The sequence below is a fragment of the Zosterops lateralis genome (assembly GCF_965231275.1).
Source record: "Zosterops lateralis genome assembly, chromosome: 12".
Lineage (NCBI taxonomy): Eukaryota > Metazoa > Chordata > Aves > Passeriformes > Zosteropidae > Zosterops > Zosterops lateralis.
The window spans coordinates 17674531-17692026 of NC_139772.1; the positions used below are offsets into that span (position 1 = coordinate 17674531).

A 17496-nucleotide genomic window follows, 5' to 3' on the forward strand; every position below is an offset into this window, starting at 1 on the left:
CCCCTCAGGAGGAAGTTTTATAAAACTCAAACTTACTCTCCAACATCTTCACACACAAGTTCTAAAGCAGCCAAATGTGTTGAAAATTCTGAATTTCTAAGTCTGAAGATACTGTACTATGAAATGCAGCATGTAGGGCCTCTACAAAAAGGTTTAAAGTCCAGCTCTGCAACAAACCTTGATGGAAGTGACAATGATTAGAAAATGATAGTGACAGAAAATGATGGATTATAACAGCTAACATCGTCCTCCTGATGCTGCAGACTACTTGCCTGGCTTAAATTCCCCGAGGCAGCAATGCACAGCAATGATTACTATTAAATAGACTCTCTCCACATATAGTTTTGCTATGAATTTCACATTTTGGTGTTGGTTTTCCTAATGCTTTTAACAGGCAGTACTACACAGAGCAGAATGTGCTTTGGAACACTCACCACACCGTGCAATCACTACCAAGGGGGAGGGGAACATGTGTGCTCATCAAATTAGATAAAACCCACTGATCTGATCAAACTGGAATAGAAGGTTTTGTTCAAATTAGATCAAAAGGGAAAATATTATAAACTGAAGATGCAAAAGTCATACGGGAATAATCATCTCTGACTTTGTATCTTTAAACCAGGAATGGGTTTAGACAAGGGAATACAAAATATGTTTTGACAACCTTACAACTGCATGGCACAAACTCGGTATTGTTAGTGCAGACACTACTGGATTATTTAAATTCACTGCAGAAATACACTCTGATGATTCAACCCCATCCAATCTCATTTCTCATAAGAACCACTCACATTTCTTATTTTCATTGCATTCCTATGTTTCATAAGACTACTCCTATGGCAAGGAGCATTTCAGGGACTTTGAAAATGATCTGAACTGATAAATCTAAGATCATAAACCAAATCCTATCCAGGCATTTTCACAGAAACAGAACAGCATGAAAACAGTCACACAATGAGTGGGGAAACCCGCTTGGGATCTGCCAATAGTATTCCCAAAGAACCCCTTAAAGCAGCCCTACCTTATGGGGCTGGAAGACACATCAGGGTCATGGGCTGTCACCTGCCCCAGCACAGAGTTGATAGCAGCATTTTCATGTACTTCCAGCAGGTAAGTGGGAGAGGAGAAGACTGGTGGCTCATCAGCATCCTCCACCACGATCTTCACGGTTGCCGTGTCCTTGAAGGGGCCCCCGCTGAGGAAACGAGGGTCGAGGTGAATGTTGGCTGCCTCCACCTTCAGAGTGTAGGACTTCTTAGTCTCAAAGTCCAGGGGCTGATGAGAAGGACAAAGATAAATGTCTTTTACTGATGGCCCCAGAGAACAAGGGATTGTAACACTGATGGATGAGAGTTATGTCCAGTTTTAAGCACACGGGATGAGCTTTAATGAAGTCACTTCCCTCTCCCAGAAATTCAACCTCCAGATTTTCTAGGTACACACTGGTATCTGTTGATTTACCAGCCTCAGAGAAAACAGCTCTGTTTCCTTGTTTTTCACAAGAAATTTACTGAATTATTCTCTCTCATGAATTATACCATTACAATTACCTATCAGACAAAATCTACAAATTTGTTGGGGGTGACATGAGTTGCATACCAATAATGCACTTCATCAGTGCTTTACTGGCTGGAGATGAGAAAAAAATTAAACTGGCTCCATAAAGAATGAATATTTTATTACTTCCAAGAAAATGTGAGAAATGCAAAGAACTAGAAATTATTATTTGTTGGACAGGAGAGGCAAGATGTAGAGCTAATCATATAAGAAAGTATTTCAATATTCTTGTACTACAAGTACCTCTGTAGTTCAGTTTATAGCAGTAAATGAGGTAGACATCTCTCAGGAATTTCTTAAAACTGTAGCAATTTCTATTTCTATATTGTTTTTTCTTTTTATTTTTTCCCACAGACAGAATCACAAAACAAATTACTTTATTCTATCAATATACCTGCCATGTCACCACTGTTTTTACTATTTTACAGTTCCATATTAACTCATAAAAGATGAAAACTCAGTGGATTTAAGGGACTGAAGTACCAAATAACCCCCAAATCTGTGACACTTTTGAGTGTTAGACTTTTTCATTATGGGAGATTCAAGTTTGTGTCTTGAAGTACATCAGTATATTCACTATATAATTCTCTTGTGTCTCACAACAATTCAAATTTCAAAGATGCAAATTGCCAAGCATTGGAAAGATATTAAGATTTGCATTATAATGTCTCAGGGATAAAAAGAAGAGGACATAGACACTCTGAATCTGCAATGCAAATACCAGCAAGAGCGCAAACAGGAATCTTCAGGAAGTCTGTCAAAGCCTTCAATAGGTATATTTTCAAATTCTGTTGATTTTTTTTCAGGTATGAATCAAGATCTAATGGGATTTGCTCTTTCTCACAAATTCTAGTAAACACAAGAAAATCTTGCTTCTTTTGCAGCTCTTAAATTAGTAAGCTTTTGAAATTATGAATGGGGATTTGTAAATCAGCATATTCACAATTTGCCAATCATGGCTCCTGTAGCATTTTTTCAATTGCTTTTCATATGCTTTATAGAAATGACAGCACCCCAATACATTTAGTCATGCCTAATCAGAATATCATATTGAAAATTTACTCAGCATTGTCTAAAGCCCATGATTTTATGCTGAAGAAAATCTGTTGGTGAGCAGTACCCTCCATACATCATCTACTGGAGTAGAACCAAAATTATTATTGCTGTCAAAATGAAAATATGAAACAACATTATGGTTGTGATTCAGTTATGAAATAAAGCCAAGGGAACTGGGGCAAAAGGCTAATTGCCTCAGCTTACAGGAGAGGCCACAGCATACAATAAATAACAGTAAGGAAGAGCTGGGATGTATATCATAATTTTCTCTTCAGAAAAACAAACGTAAATTTAGATAAATATACATCAGTTTATTATAAAGCTACAGTGCTGACCTACTCACTGAGAAAGAGAAAATACAAAGTTTTGACAGGCAATCTGCCTGACCTCTTTAATGATGGGTCCAAGAGGAATATTAATTACCTGTGCTCATTGGATTCACCTTTTCTCACTGGGATATCATGGTTTGGGTTTTGTTTACTTTGTTTTTAATAAACAAAGATTCATTTAGAGTGATCTGTGCTATGCAGTTAAAATCTTCTTCCACTGCTATAAATTATATTCATATTCTTTTTCAGAACACAGCATGAGGAACAGCTTTTTCTCCTTCCCAGGAAAATAATGACAACTAAATCTGCAATTAATATTTCCCTGGCTTTACTAGAGGAGTTTTGTTCTATGCTGCCTCTCCCCACTTTCTGTACATAATTGGGTGGTGCTTTTGTTTTGTACATACAAATACCTCACCTTGCACACATCAAGACTGTACAAGAATAGAAAAGGTAGCTGTGGTTTGCTTTAGGGCCCAAATTTGACACTTCTCATGTGAAACTACTGATTTCCTTAAAAAATTCACTGAAATCCCTGTTCATGGAGTGAAGACAATTCAACATGAGAAAAGGTAGGGAAACTAAGCCCTCACATGTCAGGTAGTTTAATTAATGCACTGTGATTTATTCTCTGAACAGCTACACAGGAAATCAAATAATTGAGAGAAGTTATTTGAGGAATACCCAGCCAAGATTTTACAGAAGTTTAAACCACCACCAAAACAGAATCTGATCTACTCCTCTCCTTTGGAAGCAAGGAAGCAAAACCTGTATGATGTGACCACATGGGAGATGAAGACATTTCCAGTACCCAGGGGTGTCTCTCCAGTTGTCATCTCAATGAAAATTCAGAGGAACGTCATCAATACACCCCTTGTCATCACTCCACTGGCTTGACACCTCATCCACAGATGAAAGATGAAAGAACCCATGGAAATCCAGCATCTCCTGACAGAGCAAAGTCTGGCTGGGTAGTTGTATGTGCAATAAACATTCATAGTTTTAACAGAGATATGATTTACCTTTCTCACTCTAATAACGCCGTCCTGAGTTTGGGCATCTGTAGTAATCTCAAATATATCCATTCCATCTCCTTCAATAATATCATAGGATGATTTTGCATTTTCTCCAATATCCAGGTCATTTGCTTTCACCCTTCCTATTGGTTCACCAAGAGCAACATCTTCCATTACTGAGAAGTGATACAGACCTTTAGAAATAAGAGGAAAAGACTAAACATTACAGCTGGTCCCAGTGTCCCCTGTGTGCCCTGCAATATTTACACATCCCCAACACCAACTCCTGAGACTTGCAACTGATCCCGCCCCCATTTACACAAGTTATTGACTGAAGGCACCAGAGCGTGGTCCTCACACAGGAATATTCACTTTACTGTAGGTGAGTGTCCTTTCCATTCCAGCAGTCTCCTGCTTCTTCCTCACAGGGATATTTTGTGTTGGCAAACACAAATATTGAGCTCCTTTCAACACTGCAGAACTTACCTTCTTATATGGATATTTTATTGACAAGGAGTTACAATTCAGCCAAGAAACTTTGGCTTTCACTCTACAAAAAAATTGGTTTAATACTTTAAAAAATCTATTGTGTAAACACATTCACATAACTTCAAATATTTACTACATAACTTCAAATATTTATTACTTTTTAAAATGTAATTTGATTTTGTTTGTTTAAACCCTTCCACCTCTCTTTTGTGGTAAGAAACGAATTGGGAAACATTCAAGGAAATTCCCAAAATTTATTTTTTACTGGAAACAATAACTTTTCATAGCAATCATTACTGTGTTTACTAGTTGTTGTAGATTTAGACTAAAATCCATTAGAAATTGCTATTCAAATTGTCAGCATTTTTTTTTTTTGTTACATCTGCTTCAAACCTTTTAAGCTAAAAAGCATCAAAAATCTATTTAGATATATTATTTTAGGTAAGAATCTTATTAAGGCAAAACCCAAAATACCCATTTTCTTTTGTATCTCCCTGTTCCTATCTGTACTCTAAAACAAGATAACACACATTTTACATCCAAAATTCTTTCTGGAGTCCCTATATTTCTACCAGTTATAACTGACATTTATTGAGGTTAACATAATACATGATCTAATGAAATGAAATTCAGCTCAGGAGTTAAAATAGGCAAAAATAATTCAAGGATCAAAGAAGAGACCATTAAAACAGTTTTTGACACAGGATTCTGGCCTTGTTCTTCTCTGTCCTCCCTGTTGTTCTAAGAATCTGTTAAGCACAGGTAATAATTTTCTAAAAACAATGTTCCAGAGTTGTTGCTCTACCTGTTACAGCTGATTGCAGTAGCAACAGTTGAAAACAGGAAGGAAACTCTGAGGAATTCACAAATACATGAATTAGCTACACAATGAAGTCCCAAAGTGACTTGGTTTTAATGTTCCTAGGCTAAATTATTAGAGATAATTTGGAGATCATCAAGATTCCTCAGAATATCCATAATGGCTCAAAAACAATGAGCAGCCAAAGCAATGAAGTGCCCTGGGAGACTAAATTATGCCTTCATCATTTACACTGCTGTCCACACTTTGTGGTCTGAATCTCCAGGCACAGCTGATTGCATTGTTAAGCTGATATTTTGCTCTCAGATTTATTAAAGTAGTTTACAAAATATGAAGAAAAAATTAAAAATCATGATGCAGCTGACTCTTTTACACAAATTCCTCTCCAGAATTATGCATTGTATCGTCGTGCTGAGGTGACCAAAATATCCACACTGGGCATCTTTGAAAGCCCTGGGTTTCCACAGCAGTGCACAGTTCTTCTCATTACAATTCTGTGGTAAACTGCCAGGTTAAAAACTTTGGCGACTTATAAAACGCCTCTAAAATTATTTCAGAGAGATCACAGAAGTAGTGAAAGTTCATCTTTTTCATTTCTAAAACCCAGGAGGCTAACACTCTGAAATCAAACCATAAATATACATTTCTGTCCTGCCTGGAAACAATAACCCGATAAAACACCCTGTTTCCCGAGCTCATTACCATTTATTGTGCAAGCAGCATGTATTACATCTTATGAATTTCGATTTCATTCTGGCTAGGCTTATTGTAAGTTTGATCCTTTCTTATTTTCCTTCCCAGGCAAATGCAAACTGTGCTTCAACAGTGTAAAAAAAAAAACCAAACAACTCAGACTTGCTCAGCTCTTGTCCAAGGGCAGAGTCGTGGCTAAACTGTAGTGCTGAGCAGCCAGCTCAGAATGCTGCCTTTTAGAAAGCAGAATTTGCAATAACACCCAGCTCTAATGTTACTGTGACTCATCATTAAAGCAATAAATACATAATACCCAGTACATGCAGGGTTTTTCCTAAAGAATTGGTATCATGGCCAGTGGTCATTCCTAGAGGGAAGCTTGAATCCTGCAGGGGCTGTAACAGCTTCAGAGGCAACACCTTCCTCATTACTGCAGGAAAACTCATCCAGGAGCACAAGTATTCCAGGGATAACAATGCAGTCTTGCTGATGCCCCCAGTCAGTGTGTCACTGTGCCCAAAAGCCCTGGGAAAGGGCAGCTCCACCTCCCCATGCTGTGCTCCTGGGCTGCCCCCAGTTTGGACCAGCTGTGCTGCTGATTTTTGGGTCAGATATTTGCCAAAGGCTTTTCTGAGGCAGTGCTGGTACAATATAAAAGCCAGGTAAGCTGGCAAAGGCAGGTCTGTGCTCCCTGAGTTGAGGCCACAGGACACTGCAGGTATAAAAGAGACATCCCCCTGCATGCTGCTGATAGAGCTCTGAAGACATTTCATTGTTAGGGAAATGGTTGGAAGACACTAACACAGAGGGAAAGGCAATGCAACGGGACACAAAGTAAAAAATGTATGCATTTCCTGCTTTATGAGAGAAAACCTTTTATTGTGCAGAGTGCTTATCTGTTAAAAACCACTAAGATGAGGTAATAAAATATATATTTTGAAAATAAGCTTTTGCCTCCACTTATTTGTATTAGATTTCTCTCTCTCCATCTCTATGTATGTTTTCTACAGGCTACAGAAGCACATTTATCATATGCTGAGCATTAGGACAGACCCATTTTACTCTGTGTCCTCAGAAGAGAGCAAAAGTGGAGTTCAAGTCATCCATACATAGAAAATATTAACTTTACACTGGGTCCCTGAGCACCTTGTTAGAAAAACATACTTCTAAGAAAAGAAAAATTATGCAAAATCTAGATGCAGGCTCAAAAAAAATTTAACTTTAATTTTCCAGAACAAGCTGAATAAAAATGCTCTTCCTAATAGTGTATTAGGTTGCACCTGTTCCAAATATAATCAATCCAGTCATTATGCTCTCCTTTCTCTTTTTTTCTTTTTGTCTTCATCTTGGAAATAGACTACAAAGCTTGCAGAGAATCTCAGCAGGATGCCAAATCATTTTAACCTAGCTCAGCAAGATACCCATTGGAACCAGAGTAGAGAATATGGATTTTGAATTAAAGATCAACAATTATCTAGATTCAGACTTATCTTCTTTGTTTTCTTCAGTATTGCCTAATTAGTCAAGGCCTTATTCCTTTTATCTGTTATATGTGTCTTTTACTGGTGGTGTCACTTGTCTGCATGAGATGGAAGCAACAAAGCACACAGAAACAACTACACTGAGAGGAAATAAATATGTTTTCAGAAGTCTCCAGGCCCTTTTGGGTGGATGTAAGAGGGGTAACAAGGAAGGCAGAGATCTGTGTACAATGTTGTGGACATAATTCCCTCTTTCCTAAGCCCTTAATCAGGCAGAGAACTATTAACCTTTCCCTAGTAACAACTACATCTTTTATATTACATTAAAAACCCAGGCAATATGAAGATTAAAAAAAAAAAAAGAAAAACAAAATTTGATTTTAAAAAAGGAAACACAACACAATAATAGCTTCTTGTACAGGAGCACACACACATATAATGGCACTTACTCTGTGCAAACTTAGGAGGATTGTCATTCACATCACTGAGTGTAATTGTCACCGTTGTAGTTCCAGAGAGTCCACCCATATGTCCTCCCATGTCCTTTGCTTGGATGACCACAAAATATTCTTCTTTGGCTTCTCTGTCCATGTTGGGAAGAGCTGTTTTAATTATAGCTACGATAATGGTGGGGGGGAAAAACAGTCAGGTACAGACACAAATTCAGTTTGCAACTGTTTTCATGGATATATGCAAATATTGGTATACAGGAGATGTCAAAGGTCCTGTTAAGTTGCCCCTTAATACAATGGATGAAGAAGAATTTGAGAGTTTGACAAAAATTATATTAGAGGTCACCTACCTTGATTTAATTAGAAGTGCCCTGAAACTATAGTTCAAAACCCAAGAATTAATCATGGCTGTGATAAATATTTGTTTCACATTTTATTCCTGACAAACTTCTTGGCTGCCCTACCTCCCACAGAAATCCATCCTTTCCCCACAGAATTCCCAAACAGAAGACAACCACACAGAAAGCTGACTCTGTGAACACTTAACCACATCTGTTCAGGTTGTTAAAAATAATTTAAACCCAAACCCATTATTTAATCTGTTCTTGTGTATACTGCAGGCCACAGTTGTTCTCTTAAGTCTTAAACTGAGTGCCTATACTTGAACAGGAGAAAGAGACTCAATTTCTCTGCTCAAGGGGGGTCATCTGTGGAATTATGACCTCAGGAAGCTGCCATCACCTACTTTATCAGGTTAGAAGCTTTTAAACCCAGAGAAGTTCAATGATCTGCTCTATACCAAAATATAAAATGTCAGTGGGCTGAAAGAAATATCAACAATGGACAGTTTGGGTAATTCTGGAGCTAGATCCACTGTAAACTCCTACAGATTTCAGGGATATGTAGTAGAAGAAATAATCAAATCATCTTTTCTTTCCAATATTTTTCCACCTGTAATGTGCTATTATATTCACAATATGTATTGAAAGTGTAATACTGAATGTTTAAAGGTAAGCTTAAATAGTCCACCATAATCATAAGACGATAACAGACTAAAGAAGCCCCATTAAACCTAGGGAAAACCATTCAAAATCTTCAATTGAAATATGGTGCACTTTTAAAATCCTTTTTTTATTTTTTAATTCCATTAAAAAAGAGATAATGTTTTCTTGCAGACATTGACAGTAACTCAACAAATCTTTGTTTTAGTTCTGCTTTCTTTGTTGGGATTGGAATAGCTGTGGAGGCTGCTTCCATCTTTTACTCTTCTGCCTGGCACAGGTTCTACTAACCAAGCCTTTTAGGAATGGCACTCTGGCTGAAATGCTGAGATTACCTATTCATGTAGAATTAAGAAGTATTATTTTTGCATTAATAGAGATGCTTTTTTAGTAAATTAAAAGAAAATACTAATATTGATTAAGAAAATACTAATATTGATTAAATATCCATTTATATTCAACAATATAATGCTAAGAATTTGATCAGACCTTCTTTTCATAGCTGAGGACCACACTAAGAGCAAGGGGGTGTAAGGCATTTATAACACAGCAATACACTTCCTCCATAAAGTACCAAATATAACACAGGAGCAGGCTTGTAACCTACACTCTTGTAATTTTTTTTTCCCATAAAATATTTTTGGTTGTTGCCTCACGTATTTTGTAATTCTGCAGGAAAATGAAACCTCTGCCTTATGTCTGCAGCAGCCAAGGCAGAGAAGTCTCCTGTTCCCAAGGAACTCAGAGGCAAAGAAGGGAACTCTGGAGATCAGCAGGTCCAGCCCCCTGCCAAGGTAGGGTCACCTGGAGCAGAGGACACAGGAACATGTCCAGAGGGACAGGAAAACTCTCAATTAGTGAGTTCTTATTCCAGCACAGGGGATACAAAGCTGACAGTAACTGGGGTTTGGAGCCTCAAGGCCAATGGCCCAGCAGGTGGAAGTGCCTCAGGAGGGAACCCACATTATTCTGCCGCACTCTGAAGAAAATGTTTGTGTTAAGTTTTCTGAGTGAAAGCAGGGGAACAATAAACCCCATTTATCAGATTTGATAGGTGCAAAATACAGTCAGTGAAAGAGTAGGGTCATTTCCTCCATGGCAGCCTGGGTAGGGAAAGTAAATGATGCTTAATTCTAAAAGCATCTGACAGTTGCGGCTGGTTTGGACTGACTGGGTTACTACTGACAAATAATAATGATGTATTCTGCAAATAGGTCTATTGTTATAAGTGAAATGACTCATAAAAAGCATTCTAATGCAAACCTAGGCTATCAGAATTTGGTCCACATTCATTTTTTTCACTAATATAGCAGATTCAGTATCAGTGAACCCTTATTTCAATAGGGCTTGTATTAAGCATACTATACTTTATCTCCATTATTTTTTAGGCAGAGTTTCTATGTTTGTTTGGTTGTTTTAACCTAATTTACACAGTTAACTCTAGCCTACAGATAAGTTGCATGAGATGCCATATTTTGTATTCTGCAGTTTCCACTGAGAAAAGTCAATTATTTCACTAAACTGATGGGTTTTCCTAGACAGGTATTTTAATTTGTCTCTTGATGTATTGAACAGTTTAGCCCATGCCTATGGTTTGAAATATAACAGGCAGATTAAATACCTTTAGAAATGCCAAAGTAAAAATTAAGATTTTGGCTTTTAAGACATAAAATTTTTTGTGTTTCTTTTTCTGTCTAAAGGTACTAACACAAGCTGTTGTTTCAATGGCTTTATACATATCTGCTGTCACAGACCATAAACCACTTGCCAGAAGCTGAGTCAAAGTCAAGTTTCAATTTCAAACACAATAAAAAGGCTAAAAAGAAGTTTACTGTTTAAATTACTATAAGAGGAACTGAAGGTTTTTAAGAACCAAATCTATCCAAATTACACGGGCTGATTGTTATCTCTGCATTCAGAATCTATAGAACCGAGGCCAGCAACAGGGAGGTGTTGTTATCTCTCAGGAGGTAAATTTATAAACATCCTCATCCATCGTGATCAAGACAAATACAGGCTAAGAGAGATCTGCATAGAGAACCCCAAGGATATTTATTTGTTCTTTTGCTTCATTCACCAGTCCTCAGGCTGGGCTTGCAAGAAGTACTGAAACCATCTACTTATTTTTAGAACACAATCCACGCTCACCAAATACCAACGCACACCCAGCACACAGAACATTAACTCACTGAGCATTCAACCTGCTCTGCTTCAGTTCAACCCAGAAACAAATGGAGAATAAAATCATAATCACTTTCAGCATGCAGTGATGGATGAGAAGGAGATGTGCCAAACAGGAGTAGCTCAAAAGAGAGAGAATTACCATAAACTAATGTAAGGCAAGTAGATGCTTGTTGGAAGATTGTATTCAGAGCAGTTATCAATGGCTTACTGTCAAGTGGAGAGATGGATGACGTGGTTCATGGGGTTTGTTCTGCTTCTAGAATCATTCAATATTTCCTGAAAGCCAGAAGGCAGGGAGAACTTATCAAGCCTTTCAGATGACACAAAGTTGGGAGCCATTGCAAGTACAGGAAGAACAGGATTAGAGTTCAAAACAATTTTCACAATTTGGAGAGTCTAAAATAGCAGGATGCAACTCAATTTGGCAAGTAAAAAGCATTTTGTGTGAAGGAAACAATTAACTTCCCAATTACAATAGAGCAGATGACTCACAAGACAGAAGAGAATGTGGAGTCAAAATGAGCTGAATGTGAGACAACAGCAACTTGCTGATAAAAGTGCTCAAGCATTTCCTGGTATATCAGTTACTATGTTATGTGGAAGAACTGTGGAATAATCTTTCCAGTGCACCCACACAGGTAAGACTGCAGCTGGAACAGTGGGTCCAGTTTTGAAAAATATAGATTTATATAGTCAGGGAAGTATAAGGAAAGTCTTTACAACCAAATATGTAAAGATTACTGGGAACTACTCTCTTTTTCCACTGGGGATAAGAGAAGAAATAATGGGCCTAAAGTAGATCCCAAAACGGGTTTCAGCTGCATCAAGAGAGATTTCAGTTGAACATTAGGGGAGTACTGACAGAAGGCTGCCTCTAGAATTTGCAGTATTCCCATTTCTGCAAGTTCTTAGGAATCTATCAGTCAACCATCTGCCAAGAATGGGAAGGGAAAAATCTGATCCTTTTTGGGGCCAATGGCACTCACTGCATTCCCACTCGAGGTTCCTTCTCTCCATAATGTCTACGTCAAGGCTTTGTCTCCTTGTAACCTGAAATAATTCCCAAAGCTTACTGCCATGAAAACACTCACAGACATGGTACAACCACTGAACATGCATTCCCCAGAATCTCCCTACAGATCCTCTCCCTCAAGCTGGGAAGATCAGGGGACAGTCTGGAAGGTAAAGAAGTCAAGAAGCAAATTACTCCCTCCAAGGATGAAACATCCAAATATTGAAGTATCTATATATATTTTTTTTTGGCCGAGTTGCTTTTCCTGCACAACCATTGATGTCCCACTGCTCAAGAGTAAATAAAGCAGCTGCAGAAGGGGATTTACTTTTGCAGTGGTCCTGACTGCACACACTGAGCAATTTGCACAATCTGCCTCCCAACCTGAATCAGTTAAAATGCACCCCTGGGGACTACATTCAAAAACCTATTTGGAAGAATAACCACTGTCTCACTCTGAAAAAGTCCAGAGGAAAGGAAGCAAAGTGGCAGAGGCTGCAGCTCACGAAAAGAAAGCAAAAAAATGAACAGAAATAAGGACCTGGCTTTCACTTTTGTCTCCATTTTTTAAAGGATCTCTTTATGATAATGCTATAAAACTATACATAATAATAATTGAGCCCATGGAACAAAACCAAGCAAGCACTATGCAAAATTGGAACCTGGCCCTGAAAAGCCTTTCTCAGGCATCCCATTCATCTCACAGGCTTTGTTGAAGACTTCCTGCTATTTCAACTTGCATACTTTGGTACTTTGGAACTTTCCCTACTTCATTTTGCAAGAGCTAAGTAATTGCTTTCATCTTCCTTCCGTGCTAGAATCTTGGTGGAGATTCTTATTAAACACAAGAGTAATTTAGGATCCGAATTCCTGAAAATCAATCTTGCAATTTCTTCAGAGCTGTAAGTGGCATTCTTTGTATTCCTGTGAAGCACAGAGATCTCAGTGATGTTTTAGCAGTCCATAAAAAAGGTTTACTTCGAGATCTGTGGAAAACCTGTGCCATAGTTCTTAAAAAATTAGTATATCACAACTATCTTCACTCAAAATTTAAAAAAATATAGTACTTTGATGATGTGATACAGGAATACTGATCCACTATTTTTTATTTTATTTACCTTTATCATCATCTCCTTAATAAGAATTACAAGAAATATTCTAATTTCTTGTTTAATTTCTAAGCAAGACAGGAAACATATCTTCAATCTCTAGCAAGGCTGCCTAACTTTCCATAAAAGTTATTAATTACAGGAGTTGTATGAACTACACTCAGATCTAGATATATTTCAAATCAAAGACAGTAAATACAGTAAAAATAATGACTAGCTGAAAAATCAAATTTTATATTTTATATTTGTGCCATTTTTCTATTTTCAATAAAAAAATCCAATAGTGTACATATTTTATTCTAATGCTTATTTTTAGAAAGTGTATGGGGAAGATGGCACCTTTTTGCTAAGCAGAACTCAAGGTTGAATATGGTTTTATTAATTTGGGTGTTTTTACCTGGGATTTACTGTATTTTCTTTTTCAGCCCATATTACTAAACTTCTGCAGTTTCTGCTCTTGATTTCATTTTGAAATAGACCCTGCAAGTTTCTTTGTGCATGTGAAATTACCTGCATTTCTCTATGTGCATTCTGCTAGAAGTACATCCTCTAGCCCATGACTGGATAACACCTATTATAATGTTGCTTTTTTAATTCAGGTGGATTTGTCTCTGGGTTTTAGAGAATGGGTTCAAAGCTTTAAGCTCTACTTGCCAGGCATTCCCTTTTCCCTGGGACCCTTTCATTGGCAAGGTGAAAGGATCACTCTCTCGCCAGCTGAGAACAAATTCAGTAAATAAACATTTGGTGCTGCATTTACGACCTCGTTTCCTTAGGATTTCATTTTTAGCAGTATAATAGCTGTGATTACACCAGACACTTTACAGAAAGTAGCCTTGGATTCTCTTTCAGGTGCTTTCCAGCTCCAGCTGTGTAGTTCAAATTCCTCTCTCTAATTCAGGCCCTTGAAGTACATTATTTAGATATGTTGCCTGTTTTCCTACTCAGCACGAGGAACAGTCAAGTTCAAACTATCTCACAAGCTTTCTAAAATGATAGAGCTATTGCTCTGAAATGCAAGAAATACGTGTGGTATCAGCTTTTTTGTTACTGCTATTACTTGATAAACTCAAGAAGCAGAAATCACTTCCTCCCAAATGCCAATCTGCCTTGATCTTAAGCCACTCAGCTTTACCAGCTGCAGACCAGCAGCACTGTGTTCAAATGTCTCTGCAGTGATTTTATACTTATTTTATTAATCAGAAAGACAGCTCTTGGTGCTACTGAAGGGCCCAGTCCTAAACACCTGATCCACAATAGCTGCACTTTATACTTGTAGCTAATGAGTGAGAGCTGCAGGACTGACTCAGCTCTGCCCTGGCTCCGTGTCAGCCCAGCCCTCCCCTAATGGGCTGTCACCAAGACAACTCACAGGGCCACCAAACACCTCAGCACAAACACCTTGACACATCCTGGGCTTGCACAGACTGTTTAGTACACAAAGACATGAAAAGGCTCCCAGCAGTGTGAGAACAGGCTCTGCTTCCAGCCCTGAGCACTGGAACGGCAGCGAGCAGTGAGACACTCCAGGAATCCTTGTGTGTGCTGCAGCCACAGTGCTGCCCTGGCATTGCTGCTGCTGCTGCTGCAGCCACAGTGCTGCCCTGGCATTGCTGCTGCTGCAGCCACAGTGCTGCCCTGGATTGCTGCTGCTGCTGCTGCAGCCACAGTGCTGCCCTGGATTGCTTCTGCTGCTGCTGCAGCCACAGTGCTGCCCTGGCATTGCTGCTGCTGCAGCCACAGTGCTGCCCTGGATTGCTGCTGCTGCAGCCACAGTGCTGCCCTGGATTGCTGCTGCTGCTGCTGCAGCCACAGTGCTGCCCTGGATTGCTTCTGCTGCTGCTGCAGCCACAGTGCTGCCCTGGCATTGCTGCTGCTGCAGCCACAGTGCTGCCCTAGCATTGCTGCTGCTGCAGCCACAGTGCTGCCCTAGCATTGCTGCTGCTGCAGCCACAGTGCTGCCCTGGCATTGCTGCTGCTGCTGCTGCAGCCACAGTGCTGCCCTGGCATTGCTGCTGCTGCTGCTGCAGCCACAGTGCTGCCCTGGCATCGCTGCTGCTGCTGCAGCCACAGTGCTGCCCTGGCATTGCTGCTCTCTGGGCTCCATGGACCTGGATGCTGATACACACACTTGCCTTCTCCTAGGGGAAGGTGTTCCTGCCATGGCAGGGGTGGAATGACATGAGATTTAAGGTCCCTTCCAACCCAAACCACTCTGATTCTGTGTTACTACAATACTATGAAAAGGAGTTTCTACATCTGCCCATCCCAGTTCATGCCTCTTTTTATTATTTCAGTCAGCAGTTTACTTAACTTTAAATCTGCAATAACTGGCACAGCCATGGCAGCAGCAGTAGTCAATAAAATGAGCTGGAAAGCAGCAGCTCAATCCACGCTCTGACTCATGTTGAACAAGTACTTTCTCTAAACTAATCCCATGAGGGTTTAGATCTAAAGTATTTAGAAGCTGAACTATTTAGGAAGGCTCTGTTGAACATGAGTGAGTTCTGTTCCTAGCAGCTCATTACTTTCCCCTTACAGTAGTAACTGTACCAAAACTGTTTCCCCATTTCTCTCCAGCCTGAAGTGCTTCCTTGTCACTATGTCATGAGTAATTACAAAAAAAGTCCCCATGCCTCTCTTTTATTAACACCTCTGAAATTATTTGTGCAGTGATTTCATATCCTTCTTTAATCACCTCTGATCCAGTTTATACAAATTTAGTTCAATCAGTCTTTCATTATAAGTAATATTCTCCTGACCTTAGCTACCCTGCTTTGAACGTTCTCAGCCTCTCAGCAGTGTTTTTATGATGACAGCTCTTATCAGCCCTACACACAATATTCTGAGGGCACCTTGTACCACTGGGAATGAACTGGACATTAACAACTACATAGAAGAAATAGCCTGAACATCACAAACATATCTGTACCCTCTTGCTCCCTTACTTGTTTTCATTCTGCTGGACTCCATTATAAGGTCTAAATAGAACCAAGACTGCAAATGAAAATAAAAGATTCAAACCTGGTTTCTGTTGAGTGAAGTTTTCATTCCTCCCAGGCCTATTCATTTATATGTTCTGATTTCAGGGATTCAAACTCAACACTGTGGACCAGAGAGGGCCACACAGTAAATTAAAAACTCTGTGTTTAAAGCATGTGCTCTTCCAACTGAAAGTTAAACCAGGTAAAGGGGAAAACCCCACAATTATTCACTCTCCAAAGAAACATCCACATTCTATTAGGAGAGTCTTCAGCTTTCTGGGTCTGCTGACTCTTCCATCCATCACAGCTGTACTTCCCTGAGCTTTGGCTTTGGACAGAATGCCCACATCCATGACAGCAGTGCTGAAAAGCTGTTCTTTTTAAGCCAAACTAAAGGCTTGTGTTCCACTAATCCCATGTGCTTTCCAGTGCAGTAAGGCTTTGCAGTAATTTGCCTTATTCATGGAACTATATTTCAGGTATGTGTAGGAGTGACATAATTTAAGTTCATGTGAAATGTAAATAAGTCAGACACAGCTGAAAATGTATTTCCTCTGCCATCCCTATATTGTAGAACACAGTGTCACTTCATATTACTTTTCATTATGATAATCTTATTTTAAAGCTGACAGTCATGATTTAATATCCTTGAAAAAGCTTAAAAGTGAGAAGTGTGCTCCAGCTACTTTTAGCAGTCTTAAGGAACCCCCTTTCCCAGCATTTGGATTGTCATCATTTGGATTATGAGAGAATCCATACAACTTGTGTACCTTTATAAATAAAACACACTAGGCAGGGAGCCTGGCATCAGTTACTGAGATGGAACCATAATGATATAAGGAATATATTTCAGCCCACCATCAGTTTTGTTACTAATCTGATGCCATTACATTGTAAGTTTTGTCTCTCATAGAAAAAAATCTAAATCCATATCTTTGTCATGTATTAGTTACATCCACCCTCTATCAAATAAACCAGTGGTCATAATAAAATTCCCCTACAAAAAGCAAAAAATATTCAGAACAAGCCATCAAAAAAGCATTTACCCTAAGCCACATTCAGAGCACTGAGTGTAAAATAACTTGTGAATTACCTCCTTTCATGTGTCTATAACTCTTACAGAAGAACTTGCAAACTAAATCTGCAGCAATATATGCATTTTTCATCTCAGGTAATGGAAAATTATTGTTTTATGGGTCACTCACCAGCACTTCTTTGTGCCCAGCATTATAGAATTGTTTCAGTGAGGAGGTTGAGTAATGTGAGCTCCAGCTGAGAGTGATTCAGGGGAGGACCACATCCAGCTCCTGCCA

General features: G+C 39.0%; 1 protein-coding gene across 1 annotated transcript in view; it reads right to left on the reverse strand.

The window, feature by feature from the left end:
• Nucleotides 1-17496, reverse strand: part of CDH8 (cadherin 8) — a 139583-nt gene that overhangs the window by 59750 nt on the left and 62337 nt on the right. The window contains exons 4-6 of the mRNA XM_083870007.1: nucleotides 7891-8058; nucleotides 3965-4152; nucleotides 1022-1275 (exon numbers count right to left, since the gene is read on the reverse strand). Of these exons, the coding sequence (XP_083726133.1) occupies nucleotides 1022-1275; nucleotides 3965-4152; nucleotides 7891-8058 (610 nt within the window). The remainder of the gene's footprint in view (nucleotides 1-1021; nucleotides 1276-3964; nucleotides 4153-7890; nucleotides 8059-17496) is intronic.